The sequence below is a fragment of the Bos indicus x Bos taurus genome, chromosome X (genome assembly GCF_003369695.1).
Source record: "Bos indicus x Bos taurus breed Angus x Brahman F1 hybrid chromosome X, Bos_hybrid_MaternalHap_v2.0, whole genome shotgun sequence".
NCBI lineage: Eukaryota > Metazoa > Chordata > Mammalia > Artiodactyla > Bovidae > Bos > Bos indicus x Bos taurus.
The window spans coordinates 88072288-88099740 of record NC_040105.1 but is presented as its reverse complement, the minus strand read 5'-3'; the positions used below and the strand labels follow the sequence as shown (position 1 = coordinate 88099740).

Genomic DNA, 27453 nt, shown 5'->3' with positions numbered 1-27453 from the left:
CCTTTTCTCTCCCTCCATTCCTCACCCCCACCCTCCTCCTCAGTTATTCCCCAAGTGCAATTGCTCAGAAGCACCCACCCCACACCCTGACCTTATGTTCTCATTCACTCTCAGGTCCCTTTGTCTAGTCTGTCCACATCATAAACACACAAATAGGAGCTGCCTTGGTTCCCCACCTCCTCCCCACACAGATTAGTGTCTGCTTTCCTTCCTTCTTGTCCCAGAGGAAGAGGTGGCCTTTCCAAACCCACCCAAGCCAGTAAATTCACTTTTTATTTTTTTGTACTTTTGTGAGCATTTATTTTACTTCATACAACACAAAAAGTATATAAAAATATAAAGGCTCTTCAAACCCTTACCCCATATGGGTGCCCCATACCCCACCCAACCCCATATACCTACTTCTGCTTCCCATCCTCTAATCCTGATTCCACCACCCTCCCTAGTTAATAGCTTGTTTGCTAAATGTCTTCCCAGACATCTTTCTTTTGCATATTCAAATATAAATCTATAGCATAAGGCACACATAAATCTGTAATATACATAGCATACATAATCACAGAAGTTAATGGAACTTTTATTTCACACACAAAAACACAATGGCACTCATATTTTTTCATTGAATAGTACAGTGGACATGTCTCCAATACAGTATGCAGGATCTACCTCACAGTCAAGGGTCCTTGAAGAAGAGCCCCCCTCCTCAGTAACTGCACTTCCTCACTTCTGCTCACTCCTCAGTCCTCGCAATTGGGCTTCTGCCCACCCCCCACCCAGATTGGCTTAAAGATCAGACGTGGCCAGACCCAGTGAACACTTTTCCTCTCTTAGTGTCCCACCCCTTGCAACTTTCTTCCCCGTTTCAACTACTCCCAAGTATTTCATTGCCTCCATGGTTCCCAATCTGTGCAGTTTTGCCGTCCAATATAAAGATATTTTTGGTTGTCAAGAGTTGTTTTGGTGGGGGTGGAGTGCTACTGGCATCTAGTGGGTAGAGGCCAGGGATTGTGCCAAACATCCTAGTGTATTGGACAGCCTCTTGAAACAAAGAATTATCTAACTTCAAATGTCAAATAGTTCTGAGGTTTGGAAACAGTGCCTAAGATATAAACAAGCCCAAAGAAATTTCTGACAAGTGGAGAATAGAGATCTTGCCTCTAATCCTGATGACTGTTAACATCTGCTCTAACCGGATATAGCCCAAAGTCACATCCAGTTACTGCAGAGGTGTCCCAGGTTATGACAGCTTCAGTATCTAGGTCAACAGTTCCCAGGAGATGTCCAAGGTGATGTCCATTTGTCTCAGTTTGATCCATCTTCCATCTGTGGGCTAAAACATACATTTAGCTCCCCTCAACACAGCTTATAGGCATCAGATGGGGAGATGCACACCATCCTCCCCCTTCTACCCCCTCCCTCTGGAAATTGATTTCCCATCAGGGTATGTTCTATTATGCATTTCTGAATTTACTAGGAACTTTGTAGCCAGACTCCCCTCCCACTGTAATCTGGTGATGGGGGGAGAAAATCTCAGGATGGCATCATCCTTTGTTCAGTGGTCTGGACCAGCAAACCCTCCAGGCATTGCTAGTTGCTGACTCACCTTGGAAGTGGCACAAGTTCCCTGTTCAGATCTGCCTGTCCCCAAGTGGGGACTGGGGAGGATTCTCCTCTCATGAGGCTGAACAGTGATAGCAGTCCTTGTCTGCAGCTGGTGCTGGTGTCCTCTGTACAAAGCCCTGGGGATTCCCTTAGGGGTGGTGAATCTCTGCCCTGTTGTAAGCCCAGGGTTAACCTCAGGTCTGCTTTAATTGTTTCTCATGTAACTCTCTCAGAACATGAATGAGCTTCTTGTCCAGTTCATTCCTGGAGCCTTGGAATGCAGGAATCCCTACTACCCATCACTCTCTGATGCACCTCACCAGTCAGTTCCAACATCTTCTTTGATGGTTTACAATTTGCAACTTCTCTTCTGGTATAAATTTCTGGCTTGGCAAAAATCCGGTTGCCCAGAACAAGAACTTGCTCAAGTTAGCTTAAAAAAAGAGGATTGCTGTGGATTTTCACTCAGCAAAATTGCAGGAAGTGGAAAAGTGGTCAGGCTGTCACTGTCCATCTCTGGGGTCACAGGATCAACCCTTCTCTGTGCCTCTCTGCCCCCTGGGCCCTCATAGTGTCATTCTCTAAAAGACACCTGGTCTCTGGAAAGGACACAGTTCTGTTCCCCCACAGCCAGGGCCAGGTCTCAGCCGTGGCCTCAGTGTTCATCACTCTGATCCTGACCCCGACTCCCAGTGACCCACTGCTTTACTTCCCAACATCATCTGGACTATGGAATCTGCTTCTGTTCAGATTCTCAGAATATTTGGCTCAGGATGGGTCACATGTCCCATGTGAAAATGTTTGGCTCAGGATTGGTCAAATGTCCATTCCTGGTCCAATCATCTACAGCTTAGTGTGGGGGCAGGGGTAGGGAGTGGGAGTGTTATATGCTGGCTGCCGAGGTCCAACAGATACTAGGGGTAGGAAAAGAAATACAAACAGAAGCTGCAGAAGTTCTGGGGTGTGGATACTTGCTCAGTCATGTGTGACTTCTTTGCAACTCTATGGACTGTAGCCTGCCAGGCTCGTCTGTCCAAGGAATTCTCTAGGCAAGAATACTGGAGTGGATTGCCATTTCCTTCTCCAGAAGCTCTTCCTGACCCAGGGGATTGATCCAGGGTCTCCTGCATTGCAGGCAGATTTCTTCCTGTCTGCACCACCAGGGAAGCCCCTGGAACAGAGCCGGTCAAGAGGGTGGGAGATGGGGTAGGAGTCGGGGAGGGTGTAGACTTGTCTACACCCTCCCCGACTCCATGTGAAAATGTTTGGCTCAGGATTGGTCAAATGTCCATTCCTGGTCCAATCATCTACAGCTTAGTGTGGGGGCAGGGGTAGGGAGTGGGAGTGTTATATGCTGGCTGCCGAGGTCCAACAGATACTAGGGGTAGGAAAAGAAATACAAACAGAAGCTGCAGAAGTTCTGGGGTGTGGATACTTGCTCAGTCATGTGTGACTTCTTTGCAACTCTATGGACTGTAGCCTGCCAGGCTCGTCTGTCCAAGGAATTCTCTAGGCAAGAATACTGGAGTGGATTGCCATTTCCTTCTCCAGAAGCTCTTCCTGACCCAGGGGATTGATCCAGGGTCTCCTGCATTGCAGGCAGATTTCTTCCTGTCTGCACCACCAGGGAAGCCCCTGGAACAGAGCCGGTCAAGAGGGTGGGAGATGGGGTAGGAGTCGGGGAGGGTGTAGACTTGTCTACACCCTCCCCGACTCCATGTGAAAATGTTTGGCTCAGGATTGGTCAAATGTCCATTCCTGGTCCAATCATCTACAGCTTAGTGTGGGGGCAGGGGTAGGGAGTGGGAGTGTTATATGCTGGCTGCCGAGGTCCAACAGATACTAGGGGTAGGAAAGAAATACAAACAGAAGCTGCAGAAGTTCTGGGGTGTGGATACTTGCTCAGTCATGTGTGACTTCTTTGCAACTCTATGGACTGTAGCCTGCCAGGCTCGTCTGTCCAAGGAATTCTCTAGGCAAGAATACTGGAGTGGATTGCCATTTCCTTCTCCAGAAGCTCTTCCTGACCCAGGGGATTGATCCAGGGTCTCCTGCATTGCAGGCAGATTTCTTCCTGTCTGCACCACCAGGGAAGCCCCTGGAACAGAGCCGGTCAAGAGGGTGGGAGATGGGGTAGGAGTCGGGGAGGGTGTAGACTTGTCTACACCCTCCCCGACTCCTACCCCTCCTCCCCTAACCTCATTCTCCCTCTCTTCCCCTGACTCCACACCACACAGCCCCCTCCCCCACCTTTCCCCCCTCTGAATACATTTTTGTTTCACATTTCTGAATTCACTTGAGGGCTCTGTAGTCAGATACACTTTCCACAGTGGAAACAACTTCCCCTCAGTGAAAAATTCACAGACTTACACCAAGGGCAGTCCCAATTCCCAGGACTGCGAAATACTGGAAGTCTTAGCTGCTGAAGGGGATCAGAGTCGCTCCTGTATCCTTCTTGAGGGTCTACTCCTTGGATCCCTCCATCAGACCACAAGCTAAAATCAGAGGATTCCCAGTAGGGAGATGTCTGAAATGAAGCTCCTGCTGTGAATGGTGCTTGTGGTGGAGATGTGGATGGGGATGGTGCTGGTGCATCTGAGAAGGGGGATAAGGGGCATGAGTATGAGTATGTGAATGAGGCAGGGAGCTGGACAGGAAGGGGTTGAGGTGAGACTGTTGCCTCGGGCTTGAGCATCCCAGAGAAAGAATACATGGCTGTTTCCACTGACCTAAAACCTCCCTCCCTCTGCCCGCCAGAGGTGTAATTTTTCTGGTCTACAACTCCAAGAAGCTGCATAAGGTCTACACTCAGATCTTGTGCCCCCTCGGCAGCTTCCACCCCCTCTGCAGCTTCCACCCCCTCTGCAGCTTCCACCCCCTCTGCATCCTCCTGTTTTCCTCCTCCTGTGGCTTCAGAAGCTGCAGCAGTAGTAGCAGTGGCCCCTGTCTCCTCCTCTTCACTTGTTCCTTCTATTCCAGCCCCACCGGCAGTGGCCAAGCTTGGCCCCTCTGCGACTGGCGCCTGGGCTGACTGCAGCTCCTAGAAAGAAGTGAGCAGAGTTGTGACCTGCCCTGACATGGTGGGGGCGGGGGGAGGCGGGGGGAGCAGGGGGGGGCTGGGCAGCAGGACGGAATGGGCGAGGATGGGCGGGGATGGGCTGGGCTGGGCTGGGGCAGAGGCTGGGCTGGGGCAGAGGCTGGGCGGGGGAGGGGCAGGAGCGGGGTGGGGGCGGGGGCGGGGCGGGGCGGGGGGAGGGGCTGGGCTGGGGCAGGGGCTGGGCGGGGGAGGGGCTGGGCTGGGACAGGGGCTGGGCGGGGGATGGGCTAGGCTGGGGCAGGGGCTGGGCGGAGGCTGGGCGGAGGCTGGGCGGGGGCTGGGCGAGCGCGGTAATGGTAATCTCACGGTCTTAAAGAGCTTCCACTTCAGGAGGTCCCGCTCTTTCTGCACTTCCGCCAGGGTGGCCTGGGTCAGCTGCAGCCGGAAGGCCGCCTCCTTGCGTTCCACCTCGTGCTGTGCCGCGAGCAACGTCAAGTCTGAGGCCAACGCCTGAGCTGCCGACCTGTGCAGCCCGGCGAAGTCATGCAGCCACTGCACCCTGTGCCTGTGTAACTGGCTCTGCTTGTAGGCAAAGCGCACGCCCAGGGCCAGGCTGCTCCAGGCACAGGCTTCTTTGGCCTGGCTGGGCACCAGGCGGTCCTCCAGGATGGCCCTGAGCTTGTCCTCCACCTTCTCCCAGGAGAGAGACACATTCTCAAGGTAGAACTCAGGGCCTTTCGCGTGCCTGGACATCCTCTCGTTGATGAAAGCCATCACTTTGCCATGCCGGAACCCACTACTGAGGTCCTCAGATTTCAAGGCCATGACGACTGAGTACCTTTGGGGCTTGGCTGGCTCTGTGGGGATGAAAGAATCAGTCCTCCTCCCCTCCTCCACCCCATGAATCTCCGCTTCTCCGCTTGCCTCCCCCCTCACCACACACCCTCCTAAAGACCCTTTGCCCTGCCCCAGGACACCTCCCACCAAGCCTCACCTCCTGGCCAGTGAGAGTACAGGCCAAACAAAACCGCCTACCCCACTCAAAAGGTACCTCTCTCTCCTGGAAGGCGCCAAGGAAAGAGAAGCTCTGGCCTACCCTTCGAGGTTTTTACCTCGGGAAACCTCGGGAATGTTCCAACTTCCAGAAACTGCGAGGGTGAGAGGGGTGCATGAAGAAGATTTTCTCCCATCCCCCAGACATAAGGGAACCTCCTACAGTGTTGCAAGTCTTCAAAGGTGGGAAAAAACAGGAGTGGTCAGAAAAGACTCAGAACCAAGAACATGAAGCGCTTGTAATCAAATACCAAAATTCTCAACCCCCCACCATAATGGTTTGTCCCACTCAGGGGCCGGACCCTTCTACAGATGGAATATTCTGGAACAGGCAATGGCCCCATCTCTCAGTGGCTTCGGCTGCCCCCTGGAGGCAGGAGGTGGAACCTGACTACCGCCTCATTCCCCATCACCTCAAATGGCCATAAATCCTGGCCATATCCATTCCCAAAACATGCTCGTGTCTTGAATTTGTTTACCTCCAGCGCTTACCACCTCAGCCACCACCACCGTTCCCCCACCCCCTACCCCTCGCCCTGCCTGCAGCCATTGTGCACCAGGTTTGTCTCCTGCCGTACCCTGTCATAAGGATCTGACTCTGTCTCTTTAAACTTCTGATGGTATTTCCAAACCTACAAGATAAACCTGACAGCTCTCAGGTTGAGTACTACTTTACCACTTACAATATGATGTGCTGTGACTGTCAGTTTTTATCTATGGGCCTAAGATGAGGACTGAATGACAAAATGCATATAAAGTAGTAATGTTTTCTATGGTCCCATTTTTGTAAATAGGTACTTCCCCAGTGGCTCAGACAGCAAAGCATCTGCCTACAATGTGGGAGACCCAGGTACGATCCCTGGGTCGGGGAGATCCTCTGGAGAAGGAAATGGCAACCCACCCCAGTACTCTTGCCTGGAAAGTCCCATGGACAGAGGAGTCTGGTAGGCTACAGTACATGGGGTTGCAAAGAGTCGGACACAACTTAGCAACTTCACTTTATTTTTGTAAAATGCGCAAGTCCTGTGTGTGCGCGGGAGCGTGCGCGCGCATGCGCAGGAGCGTGCACGCGCATGCGTAGGAGCATGCGTGCATACATATGTTTCTGTGATCTTGGATAAAGGAGTGGAAGCATATGTGAAAGGGAAGTCACTCAGTTGTGTCCGAGCAAGTGTCTTAAGTGTCTTTTAAATGCATGCATTTAAAATCTGGGAAGTTACATACCAGAGTTTTAACAGTGGTTATTTTTGGGTGGTAAGGATACAGTACTTTCTCAAAAAATTTTATTCTTTATATTTTTCTCTATTGTAAAATTTATTTATAATAAACATGTTTTTCAAATTTCTTAAACTATTTTTTTCTGATAATTTCTGATCATTTAAATACTAGAAAGTAAATGTCTCTCTATAATCGAACCCTTCCCTCCTACCTGGAAGATAACCATTGTTAACAGTTTGATATGTATCTTCCAGTGTTATAAAGTAGCCTATAGCAAGTAATTGACAGTTTCTCAACTGAAGCCTCCCCTCTCTTGCCTCCTAGCTTTTGCACAGGCTGCTTCATGAACAGGTTGTTCCTCAGTGCCTCCTGCTCTCCCCACTCCCATTCTCCTCATCCACTTAATTCCTGTTCAATTTTTATTACCCTTTCAAGCAGAACTAAAGTATTTGCTCCTCTTATAAGTATTTCTTGATCCTCCAACCCCTTCCCACAGGCTAGGCTGGATTGTGCCACTTTTCTGTGTCTCCATGGTGCCTTGTGTGTACCACATGCAGTACTTTCCACACTGTATTATAATTCATGATTTTCTAAAATTTTTCCCCATTAACTGGGCATTCCTTAAGGGCAGAGTCTAGGCTAGGTTTTAATTATTTCTGTGTTTTCACATCTAGCACAGTGGTTAGCACCTAATAAATTAATTGCTGAATGAATTGAAATAATTCATTATATCAGTAATGAGGCAAACAAGTACCTTTATAGAGAGTTCTGTTTTCTCCTCTGAAATGCTTTTTCTCCACACAGACTGATTTTCTGCCACCTCACAGCCTCTTATGGAAGAGACCTCGCCTTAGTATTTGAAACCAACCAGTATCTGACAGATTTGGTATTTGTGAAAAACACCCTGGAAGATTCTGGAGTGAAGCTTCTGTGTGAAGGATTAAAACAGCCAAACTGTATCTTATAGACATTGAGGTAACTGAGAGCAGGAGAATTTGTTGTTTGTGTTCATGTAATTTTTTTGTGGTCAGTTTCTTTTGTTTTGGGGGAGAGCATGAATAAAGTAATGAGGGCATTCTTCTGTTCTCTAAAGGTTGTAAAGGTACAACCTTTAGAGATATGCCTTATCTCTCCTGCTTCCTGTGGTGCACTAGCAACTGTTCACAGCACCAATCAGTGGCTCACTGAGCTGGAATTTAGTGAAACAAAACTGGAAGCTTTGGCTTTGAAATAACTCTGTGAACGCTTAAAAGATCCGAATTGCAAAGTACAGAAGCTCAAGTAAGTTGTCACTATTAGTTTTCATACTGCAAGAAAAAATTTATAAAATGCAGCTCAAGATGGATGTTGTATAATCAAAACACATTTCAAGGAGTTATGGAAAGGAAGAACAGTGAAAGTAGCAATAATGTTAATGTCAATAATGAAAACTCACTGAGCAATTACTTTGTGCTAAGCATTGTGCTGAGTGCTTTGATTTCCTTTAATGTGTACAACAGCTTTGCAAGATTCAGATTACTGTCCCCATTTTAGCAGATGAGAAACCCAATAGAAACCCAATAGTATAAGGCTAAATAACATGACAGAGACACAATAAGAAACCCAGATGTGTCTGACCTCACAATCCACATGCATGTGTGGTAAGCCACCTCTGTAATGTCCAATCCTTTGCAACTCTATGGACTGTGATCCACCAAGCTCCTCTGTCCGTGGGATTCTCCAGGCAAGAATACTAGAATGCGTTGCCATGACCTTCTCCAGGGGATCTTCCCAACCTAGGGATCAAACCCACGTCTTACATCTCCTGCACTGGCAAGTACATTCTTTACCACTAGTGCCACCTGGGAAGCCCAAAGTCCATGTAATGACTTTGATAAAAGATTTACCATATATATATCTTCTTTTCTGAAGAACCCTGACTCATTAGGGTTCTTCAAAGAAACAGAGAGGTAAAATGTGTATAAACATATAGAGAGATTTATTTTAAGAAATTGGTGCTCTCTCAGATTATCGCAGCTGGCAGGTTCAGTATCTGCAGGGTAGGCCAGCAGACTGGAGACACAGGAGAGCTAGTGCTGTACTGCAAGTCAAAATGCAGTCTGCTGGCAGAATTCTCTCTTCCTAGGAGGTCAGTCTTTTCTATTAAACTTTCAACTGATTGGATGAGCCTTACCCACATTGTGGAGGGTAAATTACTTTACTCAAAGTGTGCTGATTTAAATGTTAATCTCATTTAAAAAGTACCTTCACAGAAACTTTTAGAATAATGTTTGACCAAAAATCTGGGTACCTTGACAGGCAACTTGATACATAAAATTAATCACAATGTATATTTGGAGTTTTCTATTATAAAAGCTCTTAAGCATTAAACCTTTCTAAATCCACTTTGAAATTAATTTTTATTTAAAATACCTCTATTTAAAATTTCTAAATTGGGAAAATATATATACATGATGTCTTCATGAGCCCTTTTCAAGATTGAATTTGGAGCCTGGTAACTCAAGAAAAAAATTGAGGACTCAGATGTTGTAGTGTATATCATAGAAATTCTGGAAAGCAATAGCAGAGACAGTTGATGGGAAACAGTTTAAGGAATTGGACTGCTTAATATGGAGAGACAAAGATCGAGAAGACAGGAAGGTCAGTAAAAACCACTTTTTGTGCCCAAGAAGAAATATTATATGGATGATGGTGATGGGCTAGGTCTCTCTAAGGATGGCAAATTATTAATTAGTAATGAAGTTATAGATAAGAGGAAAGGAAAGATCTTTTGACTGTATTAAGGATGATTATAGCATTTTCTCCTATAATTTGAAAGAAGATATGAGAGTGATAAAATTCATGCTGGGAATTAAAGTGAGATTAGGTCATTTGATATTTCCTTCCAATTCTTTTCTTTTTGGTGGCAGTCAACATTTATTGAGTTCTCACTGGGGCATACAGTGTTGTGGGGGCAATGTAAAATCCCTGTCATAGGTAAAAGGGGGCTGTGACATATTCAAGGTTGGGGGTCTCTTATGGGTGGGCCTTATTTTCTTTTCTCATGATGTTTTGCAGGTAGGGAATGAGTGGCCAATTCTGTGTCTTTCTTTTTTTCCAGGTTGTCTGCTAGTTTTCTCCCTGGAAGCTCAGAGACTATTGGCAGATATCTTGCCTCTGTTCTCATTTGCAATCCAAACCTCACTGAGCTGGACCTGAGTGAAAATCCCCTGGGGGACACAGGGGTGAAGTTTCTCTGTGAGGGTCTCAGACATTTGAACTGTAAGGTGGAGAAACAAGAGTAAGTTTTTAGAACTGTCTGCTGTCATTTTACAACTACTGAAATTGTTGAATGCCTGCTCTGCGGCAGGATCTATGCTTGGTGCTTGCCAGAAGTTATTTCACATAATTCATTCCTTGAAATAACTATATAGGGTGGGTTTTCTTAGCCCCATTGTACAGATGAGTAAACTTTGAGGATTGGGGGGAAAGTGACTTGTCCAACATCATACCACTAAAAATTAGTGTAGTCAGGGACTTCCTTGGTTGGTCCAGTGGTTAAGAATCTGCCTTGCAATGCAGGGACACAGGTTCTATCCCTGGTCCAGGAAGATCCCACATGCAGTGGGAAACTAAGCCTGCATGCCACAGATACTGAAACCTGAGTGCTCTAGAGCCCATGCTCCACAAGAGAGGTTACTACAATGAGAAGCCCATGCACTGCAACTAGAGAGTATCCCCCTACTGTCTGCAACTAGAGAAAGCCCTCATGCAGCAACAAAGACCCAGCACAGCCAAAAATAAATAAGTAAATATTTTAATGTAAATTTATTTATTTTAATTGGAGGCTAATTACTTCACAATATTGTATTGGTTTTGCCATACATCAACATGAATCCGCCACAGGTGTACACGTGTTCCCCGTCCTGAACCTCCCTCCCACCTCCCTCCCTATCCCATCCCTCTGGGTCATCCCAGTGAACCAGCCCCGAACATCCTGTATCATGCATCGAACCTGGACTGGTGATTCGTTTCTTACATGATATTATACATGTTTCAATGCCATTCTCCTAAATCATCCCACCCTCGCCCTCTCCCACAGAGTCCAAACGACTGTTCTATACAAAAGTGGTATAGTCAAGATGTGACTCCAAAATCTATCTTATCCATATCCCATGCTCTTTCCAGTATACAACCATCCTGTGTGTTTACAGGAGTGACGCTAATTAAACATTAACTCTATAAAGAATACTACTATGTGTCCAACACTGGGCTAGATGTGAATGAATTTATCAAGAGGATAGCAAGTGACAAGGCTGCCCTTAAAGACACATAGATATGAAACAGAGAGCAACACAGTTGAATGTGTAATCAAGTGCCTAACACTATGGAATCATTCAGAAATGTCAGATGAGCCCAGGGAAAGAGACAAGGTCACTGTGGGCTGGAGACCTCAGGAGGAGACTATGTAGGTGGTGGGCCAGGAGCTAGAACTTGAAGGATAGCTAGGACTTAGCTAAATGAGGAGGCTGGGAGAACATTCCCAGGAAGTTCAATGACAGCAGTGGCTGATTTTTCTTCTTTGTCTCTGGGTAGCTTGAACACATGTTACCTGACAGATGCAAGCTGTGTGTATCTCTTTTCTTTATTGCAAGTGAGTCAGACTTTAAAAGAGCTGTTTGTGTTTGCCAATTCCCTGAGGGACACAGGAGTACAGCATCTCTGTGAAGGTCTGTGTCATGTGAACAGTATAATCAAGAATCTTGTGTAAGTGTCTGCTCATCCTTGTCCTTCTCATGGGCATGGCATTTGAGGTTCAGTGGGACTCCTGCTGCCATGGTTAACAACGTTGGTGTCCCCATACCTGCAGGCTTTCTGAATGTTCCCTCTCCCCAGCTTGTTGTGAGTCTCTCACCCAAGTCCTAAGCTCTACCTGGAGCCTGACAAGGCTGCTTCTAATTAATAACAAAATTGGAGATTTGGGACTGAAATTGCTGTGTGAAGGATTAAAACAGCCTGACTGTCAGTTAAAGGATCTGGTGTAAGTATCGTGGACAATAGCCACAGGCAGAGTTCCTTGATGTTTGAGCAGCTCCCCAAATTAAATGATTTTTTTCTGGCCTGGTGATACAATCTCCAACGAAACATATGATGACTCGATAATTTAGGGGGAATAAATCTTCTTCTGTCCACAATCTCTGCTTGGCCCTGGCCCAAGGGATTTTTTTACATGACAAACTGATTTTCTAATGTATTTTTCTAGTGGGTAAACCCAATATCTAAAGTAACCCAATCCTGATGAAATTATGCCAGCCTTATCTATCTTACTTCCTGGCAGACTGTGGACTTGTCACCTAATTGGAGAGTGTTGTCAGGATTCATGCAATGCACTGTACACCAATGAACACCTGAGAGTCCTTGAACTCAGTGACAGTGCCTTAGGGGATGAAGGCATGCAGGTGCCCTGTGAAGGGCTGAAACACCCCTCCTGCAAGCTACAGACGTTGGGGTAAGTTCACAGAGACTCTTTGTTCACTGGGCTCTTGTTCCAGCTGTGTATGAAATGGAAGGTCATTATGGAACTTGGGGTAAACAGATTTCTTTCTTGAATCCCCAATTCCCCATAGGCTAGCAGAATGTCATTTCACAGGTGCATGCTGTGGAGCCCTCACCTCTGTCCTTAGCAGAAATGAGAACCTAACATTGCTAGACTTGAGTGGAAATCACCTTAAGGATTTTGGAGTTCAAATGCTGTGTGATGCACTGCTTCATGCCATATGCAAACTACAAACATTCTAGTAAGTTATAGTAGTGGGGGAAGTGGGAGGTACGGGGTCAGGACAGGCATTCTGGTTTGGTCATAGCCATTGCAGTGAGAAAAGGGAAGAGCTGAGGACAGACCGTGCCTAGGCAAAATATCAAGGTAAGTGAAACAGGCCTTTTCCCTGGACACAGGCAAGGAGAGAGGTAAAGAACAGATAGTCCTAGATGTCATTGCTAAGAAAAGAAACAGGGTGTAGGAAAAAGAGCACCAAATACACATTCTGCTAGGTCTGGCTTATGTACTAGATCTGGCATCTACTAGCTATGTGACCATTCTTACTTTACCTTCCTGAACTTTAGCATCCTTATCTATAAAGTGGGGCCAACATGAGTAGTACCTGACTACCTGGTGTTAGCATGGAGACTGGATGAAGCAAGACATTAATTATGAATATGCAACCCTGGCACATAAGAGGTACTCCATAAATATTAGACCCTTTCTCTTCTTCTAATACCTGATAGAAGGCTTGTGGTTTACATTTTGAGAGCCTTTAAGATGCAGGGGAATGAAGCTATTACAGAATTATAATTATAGAAAGTGGAGGTCATCACCCTTTCAGGTCAGTGTCCATCTGCCAGCTCAGCAGGCTGGCATAACACACAAAATAATTCTTAATTAGGATATAGCTATGCTCTTTTGGCAGCTAACCAGTGGCCAAATGGCCATTTATTTCTGTCATTCAGAACTGGAACACATAATGGAAAATAACGGCTGAGTGCAAAAATTCCACATTCCAAAGCCAATTTGATGGATTGAAACATAAATGAAAACAGCATAAAGGCCTGATTACAAGTCTGGCTGAAACAGAAGCTAGTTCTCTACTAGCAAAGTGAAGTCTATTTGACTCCAGAGTATAGTGATTACTGACTAGGAAGAGGGAATTATTCACAACATAAAAAACCCCAGGGGTTTAGGGACCTCCATGATGTCTTTCTCAGAAAAAAGTGACTGGAGTCTATATTGTCAGCAATTTGAAATAAACTCAACAATCAATCCTAATGTTTCTTTAAAGTAATTTAATGTGGTAGCACTCTATAGTATGTAAGCTTCAGCAAAGGTCCTAAATGATATGGATAAATTATTTTGAGATGGTACATGTTATTATTTATTTTTCTAATTGTGAATTGTTGTACTGTTTCCTGTCTCTCTCACTCTTTGTCTTAACCAATCTACTTCCACTGTGTTTTCAGGCCAACCTTCAAACCCTTATAACTTGTCAGTCTATTGTAAGTTGATAGCAGTGTGCAGTAATAGCTCAAAATACAAAATAAAGGATACACGTTCACAGAATAGACACCATACACTGACCTCAAATTGTAAACATTAGAGTGTATATAGACAGGTAACACTGAAATCAGTAGAAATATATACTTACCCAAGTAAGGTGAGAGGAAACTGTTGACCATTTAATGTGGTAGGCTAGATAGGGGATAAGTTCCAGGAGAGCCTCTTAAAAGGGGAGTCCTGTCTGGAAATGGTAAAGGCTGAATGAAGAAGTTTGCTTTCTAAGAACTGCTTGAGTGTGAGGTCTGAATTTATTTCTCATTGTATTTTTCCCTGTAAACTTTTTCAGCTCAGTGCTTTGCATTTAGTAAAAACATATAGGAAGCCAGTTATTAATTTTGAGCATCTGAGGGCAAGGCAAGGAGACAGTTAATGATGTGTTCAATATAGACTAGGTGTCTAGACATTCAGAAGATCGAGGGAAAAAAAAAGAGGTTGTGGCCTCAGAGTTACCATGCTTACCTTCACTCATTCTGCAAGCATTTGCTGAATATCTACTATGTGCTAGGCAAATGTGCCAGGTGCTAGGAGACAAGAATGAATAACTTGAGACTTGATTTGTACTCTTCTGGGACCGTAGACTTAGTGGTAGAGACAGATATACGAACTGATGAATGCAATAGGGTAATTACGAGATCTTAAGGGAACCGTGGCAGGGGACAACTCACCCAGCTCAGGAGGCTCAGGACTGTAGCCAGGGAAATGGGGGTAACTATGGAGAAGGGTAAGTCTATACTCAGGAGCTAGCATGAGCAAATGTAGACAATAAACAGCATATTTTATAGTACTTGATAGGAATACAGGTGGGAAATGTCTAGGAAGTTTGCTATTATGGGAACAAAGTGCAAAGCAGAATGTGTCAAGAAATGAAACTGAGGGTGTAAGCAAGGCTTTGTATTCCATGTGTGATTAATAAGATGTGTTTACAGGATTCTGGGTACAGATTCAGCTGTCACTCTTCTTTCTCACATATCTGAGTATAGTACGTTTGAGGGCCTTCCCTCACCTTTCCAAAACTGGTCCCGAAAATGGAGCCACTTTTGCTCCCAAAGCTGGTTGGAAAATCAGTCCACTGCTGGTGCTCTTTTTTACTGCCACGTGGTGGTCATCTTGAGGACTGATCCTTCCCAATCCCACAGAAGCTTGGTGACTGGACAGTGATGCTCTGACTGATGTCAATCCCTCCCAGCCCTGCAGTGCCATTATATCTGGACTCCTAGCTTACATATATTTGCGTCTTCACCCAAATATGCAGTCACTGTTCTCTAAAATACCATATGTGTCAGAAGGTCTGGATGTAGAAGAGCTCCTTCCATCAGCCACAGGTATATATGTGTGAAGCCAGTCCTTGCCCACAAAAATGTAAGCCCATGAGTTAAGGCAGGAGCTCCACTTAAGCTCTCTTCTTTCTTCAAGATATTTTATTTTTGGTGCCTTGGTGCCTTTCCCAGGCACTGGGCCTTGCATAAAGGCCCCCCAAATCACCGTGATACATGCTCTTAATTCTAAATTTGGAAAGAAGGGGTTCAGAGTAGGTGGTCTCATTAGTCTCAGGAGACCTCCAGGCTTCCTAAGCATATTGGCCTACCTCTTCTCCAGCAGTGAATTGTACATGTCAGGAGGTAAGACAGCTTTTGCTAAGTCATTCAAAAAGTTCTAAACGTCTTGTTACACGTCCATGGCATTAAATGTTTACTTAGCTACAATTGCGTAACTAGCAGAGCTACTGATTTGCCTTTGCTAAATAAAGATTAGCTTCTATCCATTAAAAACTAAAGTCTGTAACTCACTACACACTTGAAAGAGTTTATATCTTCTTTTACAGTCAGTAGGTTTTAATCAGGGATACACCTGTGGAGTCTGAATTGCCTGTAGGACATCGTGGTGAGTTTTCTAGTAGGTAGGCAGTTGGGTATAGGATTGTTCCCTGGAGGTGACAGCTGAAGCCATGGCAGTGGATGAGATTCCTCTAGAGACAATGAGAAGAGAAGCACTGCTGAGAAACATCCCTGGGGAATTAGCCCTGGACAGTACCAACTTTTAAGAGGTGAGTATGGAAAGGAAACAGTCAGTCCACGGGGTCGAAAAAGTCGGACATGACTTAGTGACTAAGCAACCACCACATGGAAAGGAAAACCAAGAGAGAAAGGTGTCCTGGAAGCTTTGGTAAAAGTGAGTTTCAAGGAAGAATTGCTCAGCAGTATCAAATGCAAAATGAGGAGTACTGAAAAGTGTCCTTTGGATTTAGCAATTAAGAGGCCATAGATGACCTTGTTAAGGGCTATTTTAGTGGTGTGATGGGGTTGGAAATCAGCTTGCAGTGACTTGAGAAGATGGGAGATAAGAAGTAGAGAAGGAGTGGAGACTACTTTTTCAAGATCTTTGTGAATAGGAGAGGAAATGTGGGGTCGTAGCTGTTGGCGGAGGGTGGAGTTGTTCTCTTTTTTGTCTTTTTTTTTTTTTTTTTAGGATAGGCCAGTTTTTAGGCTGAGATAAAAGAGCTCATAGAGAGAGAGGTTATAGATACAGGACCATCAGCAAAGGTAAGCGAGGGATAGAAGTGAGAGTTCAGGAGGAAGTTAAGAATTTTCTCTTCTCAGATCTAAGAAAAAGAGTTAAGACTAAGGGAGGAGGTAGATACCAGGGTGGGTGAAGTAACTGAGTGTGACACAAGTAACTGAGTGTGAATGTGACACAAGTGTGAATGGGAATCTTATCCTTAAAAGACTCGGAAAGGTACTAAAGGCATCTGTCGGCTTGACTTGACACAAGATTCTTTTTGTTTTTCATAGCATTGACACAGAACATTTACACGAAGAAACATTCAGAAAAATAGAAGCTTTAAAAATGAGCAAGCCTGGAATGACCTGGTAGTTTCCAAGGAGAGTCCCTGAATCAGCTGCATACAGACCTCCTCTGTCTCTGGCACCATCTCTAACAGTTGTGCAGTATTCTTGTTCTGAACCTTTGCTGAGGCTGCTAGTGTGAAACAAGCAGCAGTGATTGCTATTTATATAGAACCATCCACTAAATAGAATGTAAAAGATGAAAGGAAGCACCTTAGTTGAAATGTCTTCAGCAATAATTCCTTACATTAATATATTGTGTTACAATGTTTACTGTTTTTACAAAAACCTTCTCAGGTGGGAAAATAAGGCTCAGAGAAGGTGTGACGAGCTCCAAGTTACACAGCTCATTAGTGGGAGAGTTGGGACTAGCCTCCAACCAGGAGTCCCAAAACTTAGACCAGACAGGGAACAATAGAAAAAAAAACATGAAGGAGTCCACCTAAAGAGACAAAATACCTGAAATGATTAAAGGACAAGAGGGTGTACAAACAAACACATGTTATATATTATGGCGCTGATTTTAAGTAAAACTGTAATTCACAAAAGAAAGTAAGAGGAATGAGTGGATTAATAGGGAAAGGCTTCATGGAGGTAAGACTTAATGTGGGCCTTGAGAATGAAAGGATTAAGATGTGGGGAGATATACTGGCCAGCAGCTGTAAGACTGCAGACAAAGGGGCCATGTTCATGAGCAGCTCACCAAAAGCACTTAGGAAGAGGGGAATATTTGTGTTAGAGTTTCTTGCGCTGCCATGATATTCATATCTTAGGCTTCTGAAGGTGTTCTCCAGTACCCAGTTTCTATTTCCCTTCTGAACTTTCAAGACCTACCCCATGTGTGTGTTCTTCTTCATGGACTTTTATGACTGACACCTCTCATCCCTCACAACATATTCCATAGCCTAGGATGGATCCACAACCACATGTTTCTATCTCTGCCTGGCTTCCACAAAACACCAGATGAGACAAATGGAGAAAAGGAATGCCAGGCAAGGAAAATATCACAGAGTTTGTGAGACTGACAGAAAAGTAGGCTTACCTAATTAAGGTGTAGAGCTGTCTCTGGAGGCTTCTTGCTAGCTGTGTGACCCTGAATAAGTCATTGGGATTCTTGGAGCCTTAAGTTTTCTAATCTATAAAATAGGAGTAGATTGACATTAACCTTGCAGGGCTGTTGTTTCCAGCCTGGTGCCTATCCCACAGTAGGTACTGATTAATGGTAGCTGTTTGTATGAGCCTGTACCTGTAATATAGCTGATATGTGTAGTCTTTGAGCTCCCAGATTTTCTTGCTGTGTAGTTAGTGTGAACTGTGCATTTAAACTAAATGTGTGTGCTGAAGGTGGTAAATCTAGTGGGGAAAGAGACACACAGTGGAAAGTTATTGCAGGCAAGAGGTCTAGCTGCTCCATGTCCTCATCTATCATTGGGTACTGTTCCCTGCTGCCCTCGGAGGTGGTAATTTTCAGTTAGGAGACCCGGTCTGGCCTGAGATGGTCAAGATAGCAATTTGTTTCCAGTTTTCTCAAGTTCTTCCTTCCTTTTAGTTGTTTAACACATTTATTGAGGATTTATTATGTGCCAGGTTTGTTTTTTTTTTTTTGCTAAGTGTTGGCTTTGCAGAGATGAATATGCCTTTTGCCGTGCACTGTCCCTACCATGTTCTCTGATTGTCCTGGTCCCTCTGTCAGTCTGGTGAATATCTGATAAAACTCAGTCACATTAAGAACTCAAAAATACAATGTTAAATGAAAAATTTGCACAATTCTGTGTGTGTGTGTGTGCACATGCACTCACATGTGTGTATCCTGTTTGTGTACAAAATGGATAAATATGCATGTGTATGTATGTGTCCAGAATGTGTAAGGAAGGATATATATGAGAAATTGCTAATAAGAGTTACTTCTGGCAAGAGGAAGTTGGCAAGGAGGGGCACTGGGAGAACAGGAAAGGAACTTTTCAGTTTCATCTCTAGTAGTCTGTTTTACTAGATTTTTACCATGTACATGTATTACTTTTATAATTAATAAACTTGATGTTAAAAATAAAATTCATACTGAGAAGTTATTTTTCTTCTTTTAAACCATGACAATTTAGAAGAAAATATAGGGCATCTATAAACATGACATAAAAACCCAAAGGAAGAGAAATATTTGACAATATCAAAATTAAAAATTGCTTCATGAAAAAATCACCATAAAGAGAGTTAAAAGACTATTGATAAACTGGAGGAACATATTTGGCACATGCATAAAGATAAGATTGATATCCATATATAATAAAAAATGCTGCTTCTGCTAAGTCGCTTCAGTCGTGTCCCACTCTGTGCAACCCCATAGATGGCAGCCCACCAGGCTCTCCCGTCCCTGGGATTCTCCAGGCAAGAACACTGGAGTGGGTTGCCATTTCCTTCTCCAATGCATGAAAGTGAAAAGTCAAAGTGAAGTCGTTCAGTCGTGTCCGACTCTTTGCGACCCCATGGACTATAGCCTACCAGGCTTCTCCGCCCATGGGATTTTCCAGGCAAGAGTACTGGAGTGGGGTGCCATTGCCTTCTCTGATAATAACAAATACCCAAATATAAATAACAAATCAGTATGAAAAACATAACATAAAGGACTTTGACTTCCAGCAATAATGAAGTAACAATGAGTTGGATTTGCCCTCTCACATGAACAACTCCAAAAGTGGGCAAATTATGGGAAACAACAGTTTCCACACATTGGATAACAGGCAGAGTTGGGACAAATAAAAAGTAGCAAGATGGCAGTTTTGAACAGAACTTTATCAGGAGTCATATTATAGTCAGTGGTTTTATAGCAACCCAATTTAAAGGCTGAGACTGGTAGAATGGAAAAAATAAATTACTCAGCCATATGCTGCTTATAGATAGTCCACTTTAAATATAAAAACACAAATAGGTTAAACATACAAGCTAGAGAAAGATACACTGTTAACTCTAATTTTTAAAAAGCTAGAGTGACTTATTACCAGAGAATGTAGATTGCAAAGGAAAGAATGTGAAGAGAGATAAAGAGGGCTATTTCATAATAAAGTGGCTAATTGATCATAAGGACATAACAACCCTAAATATATGTGCATTTTAATAACAAATTCAAAATATGTGAAGAAAAACTGACTTAACAAGGAAGGACAAATCTGTAATTTTATCAATAATGGATAGACCAAAAAGAAAATAAGAAAATAGAAAATTTGAATAGCAATATATTTGATTTAATTGACACCTGTACAACACTCAAACCAACAGCAATAGAAAACATTCTTTATAAGTGCACATTGAATATTTACCATATCTGGACCATATAACAAGTCTCAATGTTAAAAGATTTAAGTCATACAAAGTGTATTCTCTGACCACAATGGAGTTTAATAAAAAATCAGTAAAAGCAAGATATATGGAAAATCTTCCAAATATTTGGAAAAATTTACACACTTGTAAATAATCCATGGCTGAAGAGTAAGTCTCAAGGGAAGTTAGTGTTTTAAAAAGAATGAAAGTGAAAACAGACATACAAATTTGTGGGATATAGCTAATGCAGTACTTAGAAGGAAGTTTATAGCACTGAACCATTATTTTAGAAAAGCTCTTAATAACCTCAGGTTCTGTAACAAAAAACTAGAAAAAGATGATCAAATTTAATCCAAAGTAAGCAGAAAAAAAGAAAATAAAGAGCATAATACGTATATACTGTATGATTCCATTTTTATAAAATTATAGAAAATTCAAAGTATTCTATAGTGACAAAAAAAGATTACTGGTACCTAGTGACAGTTGAGAGGCAGAGATACATAAGGGTGCACAAGAGAACATTTGGGTGTGGTGGATGACAAAACTCATCAAATTATACTCTTTAAAATATATCTAGTTTATTGTGTGTGAATTGCACCTCAGTTGAGTTGTAAACACTCACACACACACACACACACACACACACACACACACAAATGTGTCTGAAAGAGTCATTTAAGAACACTAATTGTCTAAGCCCCTTATTCTATGGATAAGGAGCCTGGAATCCAAAGAGGTCAAGGTCACAGCCAATTCATGTTAAGACTGGGATTAGAACTTGTGTCCTTATTCCTGGTCTTGCTCATTTTAGTACACTAAAGGCAGAGTTCAGATCAATGGAGTACATTGCAAATGGTTTGTTTCTGCTCTTTTGTGGTAGATGATGGGAAAGAGACATGTGCATGATGAAAAGGAGTGACTTCTGGGGTACTTTCAGTGATGTGCCAGAATTGGCTCATACTGACTGATGAAAGTTGATGGTTACATTTTCAGGAATTTTTCAAGTCAGTTGTTAAAGCCATTTTTTAAAACCACATGATACAAAGCTGCAATTAAATAAATTTTAATAAAGATAAGAAATATTGTAGAACATGACTTCCTAATTATTTTTATCACGTCATCATCTGTGCTCTTGAGGTAATTCACATCTGTTGTATTTGTATAGTGGAAATGTTAAATAATGGTGTTCTGCTCTGCATCCCCTTGGTAACTTAAAATTGGTCATAGTGGGTGTGTTTACAACACAGAAATTGGCAAATGCTACAAATTAGGGATTACCGTTTGCTCCTCCCCCTCCCTCAGAAAGCTGATTGTTAAAACTTTACAGTGTTAGTCCCTCAGTCATGTCCAATTCTGTGGGACCCCATGGACTGTAGCCTGCTAGGCGCCTCTGTCCATGGAATTCTCCAGGCAAGAATACTGGAGTGGGTAGCCATTTCTTCTCCAGGGGATTTTCCCAACCCAGGTATCTAACCTAGGTCTCCTGCATTTCAGGTGGATTCTTGACCATCTAAGACATCAGTTAAAACTTTACCAACACATTTCTGCCTTAGCACACCACTTCCTCTGCCATTCATTTAAGGCTGGCCTGGAAGGCAACCCATCAGTACCTAACATCATGCTAGATAAGCAATGGGCAGTTCTTTTATCTAAGAACAAGCAGGTGGCAACAGACTCTGGATCTGAGGAAAGCAGGGGTTGCTGCTGTTCTGTGCTTAGTCACTCAGTCATGTCTGACTCTTTGTGACCCCATGAACTGTAGCCCACCAGGCTCCTCTGTCCATGGGAATTCTCCAGGGAGGAATACTGGAGTGGCTTGCCATGCCGTCCTCCAGGGGATCTTCCCAACCCAGGGACTGAACCCAGGTCTCCCGCATTGCAGACAGATTCTTTACCAGCTGAGCTACCCGGAAAGCCCAAGCAAAGGTTGGGAAAGCCTAAAAAGATAGAGGATCAGAAAAGGTAATGTCAGTGAGAGTGATAATGAGTGTGAATTGGAAAGGAGATGCAACTTTGAGGTGTATATTGTGGTCGTGATGGCACAGAGAATAAAGAATCTACCTGCAAAGCAAGACATACAGGTTCAGTCCCTGGGTCAGGAAGATCCCCTGGAGAAGGGAATGGCGACTGACTCCAGTATTCTTGCCTGGGAAATCCCATGGACAGAGGAGCTGGCAGGCTCCAGTCCATGGGGTTGCAAAGAGTTGTACTCACTGAGCCACTAACACTTTCACTAGCACTTTGAGGGCATCAAAGTTGTTTACTGGGAAGGACCTGCCAATTTTCCTTTTCTTCTGTTCAAGATTTACTCCATCAAGGGCTAAGTAAGCAGTTGCCTGTGCAAAATGGGAAAGTTTTCTCTGCCCAAACACTTTCCCGCTTCTGCCCCCTCCCTTCCAACCAGACCTGTAGTTTTTATAAGCCAGCCTGTCTTGTAAGTTAAGGTGCACAAAAGTGCTGTGCAGGGAGAAAAGAAGAAACTATTAGCAGCCTGTTAACATCTCGCCCCAGGTTAGTAAATTAGTGCCCGATTGGTTTCCAAGAGTCTAGGACATATAGAACAAGTGAGTTTTGGTGATGAGAACAAGAGAGGGGAAGGTTCTAGAGCACTGGCAGACAATATGGATGCTTGTGTGTGTGTATCAGTAAAAACCTAAATTAGAGAGAGAAGTAATGACTTGGGCTTGAAAGGGGGTCACCACAAGCAAATGTCACCCATTTCTCAGTTTTGTTTATGGTTGTTTCAGTTTCTCTTGCTCACTTGTCTCTTTCTTGCTTTTCCAATCCAGGAAATCTTCCTTGAAAAAGTTTCATTCCCAGGACTTCTCTGGAGGTCCAGTGGTTAAGACTCAGTGCTTTCACTGTCATGGCTGTGGGTTCAATCCCTGGCTGGGGAATTAAGATTCTGTAAGCTGCATGGTTAGCCACCTCCACCCAAAAATGCTCACTCCCTAGTGTGAATGTATCACACTCTCTCTCACCAAGCCACTCCTTAATCCGCATCAGAATGGTGGGTGGGAGGAGGCATGCCCCCTTTTCTGAAAAAAAAAAAAAAATAATAATAATACTGGGTTTCCCAGGTGGCACTAATGGTAAAGAACCCACCTGCCAATGCAGAGATGTAATAGACTTGAGTTCGATCCCTGGGTTGGGAAGATCCCCTGGAGTAGGAAATGGCAACCCACTCCAGTGTTCTTGCCTGGAGAATCCCATGCACAGAGGAGCTTGGTGGGCTACAGTCCATGGGGTTGAAGAGTCGGACATGACTGAGCAACTGAGCACAAAGGTAGCTACACCCACCTCAGAATGTACACTGGAGCCACCAGCTGCTTCAAGATCTAGTACTTGGTCTGAAGCACCTTGACACTATATTTTGCATTTGGAACCTTGAGAATAGTGAAGACCACCAGAGTTATCATTGGCCACCACCACAAATATGCTCCACCAGCCTTTTTTTGTTTAAAGCCATTCACTCATTATGACTGTGCTCAGCGCCACCAGATTGTACACTTTCAAATAGATAAAGTGGTACACTTTATGCTATGTGTAATTTACCACAATAAAAAATTATTACACAAAATATTAACTTTTATACAAAGTTTAAGATACATTACAGGTTTAGAGAAAGTCACTTTCTGGCAAAATAAAAAAAGTTCAAAAGCTAAGTATTATAGAGTTCATAATCAGGACAACAGAAATTTTTCCCAAGAGGCCAGCTCTGTCACCACCTCAGCACTTTGGGAGAGCAGCCTTACTGCAATCATATCTCATGTTCTCATACAGTCATACCTCATTTTATTGCACTTCTCAGATATTGCATTTTTTACAAATGGAAACTTTATGGAGACCCTGTGTTGAGTCTTCTGTTGGTGTCATTTTGCTAACTCTGTGTCTTTGTGCATTTGCTCACTTTGTGTCTTTATGTCACATTTTGGTAATTCTCACAATATTTCATACTTTTCCAGTATTATTATATTTGTTATGGTGATCTGTAATCAATGATCTTTGATGTTACTACTGTAATTGTTTTGAGGTGCCATGGACTGTGCCCATATAAGATGGCAAAGTTAACCAATAAACGTTGTGTGTGTTCTGACTGCTCCACTGCCCAGCCATTTACCCATCTCTCTTCCTCTCCGCCTCTCCTCGAGCCTCTCTATTCACTGAGACACAGCAATTTTGAAATTAGGCCAATTAATAGCTCAACAGTGTCCTCTAAGTGTACAAGTGAAAGGAAGAGTTGCATGCCTTTCACTTTAAATCAAAAGCTAGAAACAGTTAAGCTTAGTGAGGGAGACATGTCAAAAGCTGAGAAAGACTGAAAGCTCAGCCTCTTGCACCAGTTAGCCAAGTTGCGAATGCAGAGGAAATGTTCTTGGAGAGAATAGAAAGTGCTACTCCAATGCACACACGAGTGATAAGAAAGTAAAACAGCTCTATTGCTGATGTGGAGAAAGTTTTGGTGGTCTAGATAGAAGATCAAAACAGCCACGATATTTCCTTAAGCCAAAGTCTAATCCACAGCAAGGCTCTAACTCTCTTCAACTCTATGAAGGCTGAGAGAGGTGAGGAAGCTGCAGAAGAAGAGTTTCAAGCTAGTAGAGGTTGGTTCATAAAGTTTAGGGAAAAAAGCTGTTTCCATAACATCAAAGTGCAAGATGCTGCTACAAGTCCTGATATAGAACCTGCAGCAAGTTATCCAGATAATCTACCTACAAAAATTAATGAAACTGGCTATACAAGACAATAGGTTTTCAATGTAGATGAAACAGCCTTCTATTGATAGAAGACGCCATGTAGGATTTTCATAGCTAGAAAGGAGAAATCAATACCTGGCTTCAAATCTTCGAAGAACAGGGTGACTCCTATTAGGGGCTAGTGCAGCTGGTGGCTTTAAGCTGAAGCCAGTGCTCATTTTAGGATTCCAAAAATCCTGAGGGCTTCCCTCATAGCTCAGTTGGTAAAGAATCTGCCTGCAATGTAGGAGATGCAGGAGACATGGGATCGATTTCTGGGTCGGTAAGATCCTCTGGAGGAAGGCATGGCAATCCAGTCCAGTATTCTTGGGCTTTTCTTGTGGTGCAGAATCCACCTGCAATGCAGGACACCTGAGTTTGATCCTTGGATTGGGAAGATTCCCTGGAGAAGGGAAAGGCTACCTACTTCAGTATTCTGGCCTGGAGAATTGTATGGACTGTATAGTTCAGGGGGTCACTGCTGGGAGCCAGCGTGAGGACCTCTGCTCGTGGCAAAGGTCATGAGGAAGGAGGCTCGACATACACAAAGGCGGGATCGAGCCTCAGGAGTCCCCCTGGAAATTCTCGAGCATCTACCCCCAAAACCAGAGTCTGCCTACTTTACTGCTTTGTGCTCTCACCTACACCTCTGACTTTACGAGGGGCTGTCCCCCACCACCTCTTTTGGAAAAGGAGTTAACTTAGAGCTCTAGTTAATAATAATTCCTGGGCGTGATAGGAGTGTTTCAACCTACAAATTCCTCTGAAGGTTCTCTAGCCTGCCTGACAGGCTTGTCCAGCTACACATGATTGCTCACAGCCTCCCAACCGTGAGAGGCATGAAGGCAACCTTCTAAAAACAGGTTCTTTAGAGAAGTTAGAAAACTATTAGTATAGTATAGTTGGCTGATTAGAAATTGTATTGGTGAAGGGTTTTTCATTTGTTGAGCAAATGTTTGCTGCTAAGTCTCCACATCCCCTGCCCTTATACACATTAATGAATATATAGAAGAAATAAGTATTAACCTTTGATATTAATCACGTTAGACCTTAGGCTAAGTAAATTCTTTCCTTAATTAAAACCCACTACACCTTCATCCTATAGGAATGTAACTTTATCTGGTACCTTCGGAAGGTGGTGTCTGTTTTAAGAATAATCATCCCTGGAGAAATAAGTGTTCTGGTTGACTGACCGCTATCACAAGGAGAGGGTCATAAATTGTTAGCAGGCCCCCCGGCCAGAAAATGATGTAACATCCCTAAGACCTTTGTATACATTTGTATAAAGCACCTGACTTTAATAAAAGTCAGGACTGCTGACCCCGCGTGACTTTTGTATAACATCTCAGTGTATAAAAACAGACCCTGGAAAAATAAAAAATGGGATCAGTTCCTTGAAAGACTGGTCTCCCCATGTCGTTCTTTCTCTCACCTTCTGGCTGAATCCCCATCTGGAACGTGGAGTGCCGGGGACCAGCCCCGGCTGATCCAGGGTATTCGAAGGAGAGACGGCGTAGGCGAAGATCAGGAAACAACTGCTTAATTAAACGTTAATTAAGGATATAAAGAGTAATAGAATGAGGATAGCTCAGTGAAGAAATTCAGTGGAGAAAAGAGGCTGAAATAAGGATAGCTCAGTGAGGAAATTCAGTGGAGAAAAGAGGCTGAATAATTCAGCCAGAAGGTAAGAGAAAGAACGACATGGTGAGACCAAGTTGGGAGCTCGCCAGGGCACCTGGTCACAGCGTCTCTTGTCTCTCTCTCTCTCTCTCTCTTCCTCTCTTCCTGCTTTTCTCACTTTTCTCTCCCCCTTCCTTTTTCGCTACCCTTCTCTTTCCTTCGTTTCTTTCCCTTTACCCTCTTTCTCTCTCTCTCTTTTTTTTCTTTTTCTCCCTATCTTTTTCTCTGTATCTCCTTTTTTAACTTCCTTTCTCTATCTTGCTGCATTCCCTGATTCCTTCCTTCTCCGTTCCTCTCTCCTTTTCACTCTTTAGCTTTTTCTCTATCTTTAGATCTTTCTCTATTTTCTTTCCTTTTTTCTTTTTCACTTTTTTTTTTCTTTCTTTCTTTTTTTTTTTATTTTTCTCTCTTTTTATTTTTATTTTATCCTTGGGTGAGGCCCCCCTGAGGGGGTTTTCCGCAAGGAGCAGGCTCTGTATATTATGTATTTTTTAAAAGCTCCTTTGTTTAAAAGAAATCTTTTTTATCTTTTTCAGCCTTATGCAATGCTCTGGGAGACTTTGGATGTAAACTGGGGAATTTTTAGGCCCTGGGAGGTGCAAGCGGAGGTGGAGTAGTCGCCTTAAATCAGAAATTGTTGGATAAATTTTTAAAGGTTTGTGTAGAGGGGGAGGGGGCTCGCCAGGGCGCCCGGCCGCAGCGTCCTGTAAGCCCTCTCCTTCCTCCGGAGGTAGAGCACAGTCTCCCTCGTTTCATTCGTCAATGGCAGAAAATATGATCTGCGCAGAAGGTGGAGACCCACTACCATCCACCGCTATAGCCTCTCCCATAGGCTATCCCACAGCCTCATGATGAGGGTCCAGAACATTTTTAATCATATTT

The 27453-nt window shown here is 43.6% G+C and overlaps 1 protein-coding gene and 1 long non-coding RNA gene across 5 annotated transcripts; one reads left to right on the top strand and one right to left on the bottom strand.

Annotated features, from left to right (window-relative positions):
• Nucleotides 1–378: 378 nt before the first annotated feature.
• On the bottom strand, nucleotides 379–6536 carry TEX13B (testis expressed 13B). Of its 3 annotated transcripts, XM_027534824.1 has the most exons (3): nucleotides 5006–6536; nucleotides 3973–4642; nucleotides 379–1330 (listed from the first exon to the last, which is right to left on the bottom strand). In XM_027534824.1, exons 1-3 carry the CDS (start codon nucleotides 5462–5464, stop codon nucleotides 1158–1160), a joined length of 1302 nt encoding a protein of 433 aa, XP_027390625.1. In that variant the 5' UTR covers nucleotides 5465–6536; the 3' UTR covers nucleotides 379–1157. The 3 variants fall into 3 exon arrangements, 2 of the variants coding, with proteins under 2 accessions (XP_027390625.1, XP_027390626.1); XR_003509781.1 differs by lacking the exons at nucleotides 3973–4642; nucleotides 5006–6536 and adding an exon at nucleotides 1604–2643 and having other exon boundaries at nucleotides 1240–1330; XM_027534825.1 differs by lacking the exon at nucleotides 379–1330 and having other exon boundaries at nucleotides 3868–4642.
• A 60-nt stretch (nucleotides 6537–6596) lies between these two features.
• Nucleotides 6597–18899, top strand: LOC113887578. 2 transcript variants are annotated; one of them, XR_003509762.1, is made up of 5 exons: nucleotides 6597–6636; nucleotides 7715–7885; nucleotides 10011–10190; nucleotides 12228–12398; nucleotides 12540–18899. It is a non-coding gene; the product is annotated as an uncharacterized LOC113887578 (long non-coding RNA). The 2 variants fall into 2 exon arrangements; XR_003509761.1 differs by having other exon boundaries at nucleotides 12228–18899.
• Nucleotides 18900–27453: the final 8554 nt, after the last annotated feature.

Coding starts and splice junctions, on each gene's coding strand:
- TEX13B (XM_027534824.1), bottom strand. CDS start 5,464: ATGGCCTTGAAATCTGAGGACCTCAGTAGTGGGTTCCGGCATGGCAAA. Junction 4,643..5,005: donor AGTGGAAGCTCTTTAAGACC/GTGAGATTACCA, acceptor ACTTCTTTCTAG/GAGCTGCAGTCAGCCCAGGC. Junction 1,331..3,972: donor GAATTGGGACTGCCCTTGGT/GTAAGTCTGTGA, acceptor TGTATGTTTTAG/CCCACAGATGGAAGATGGAT.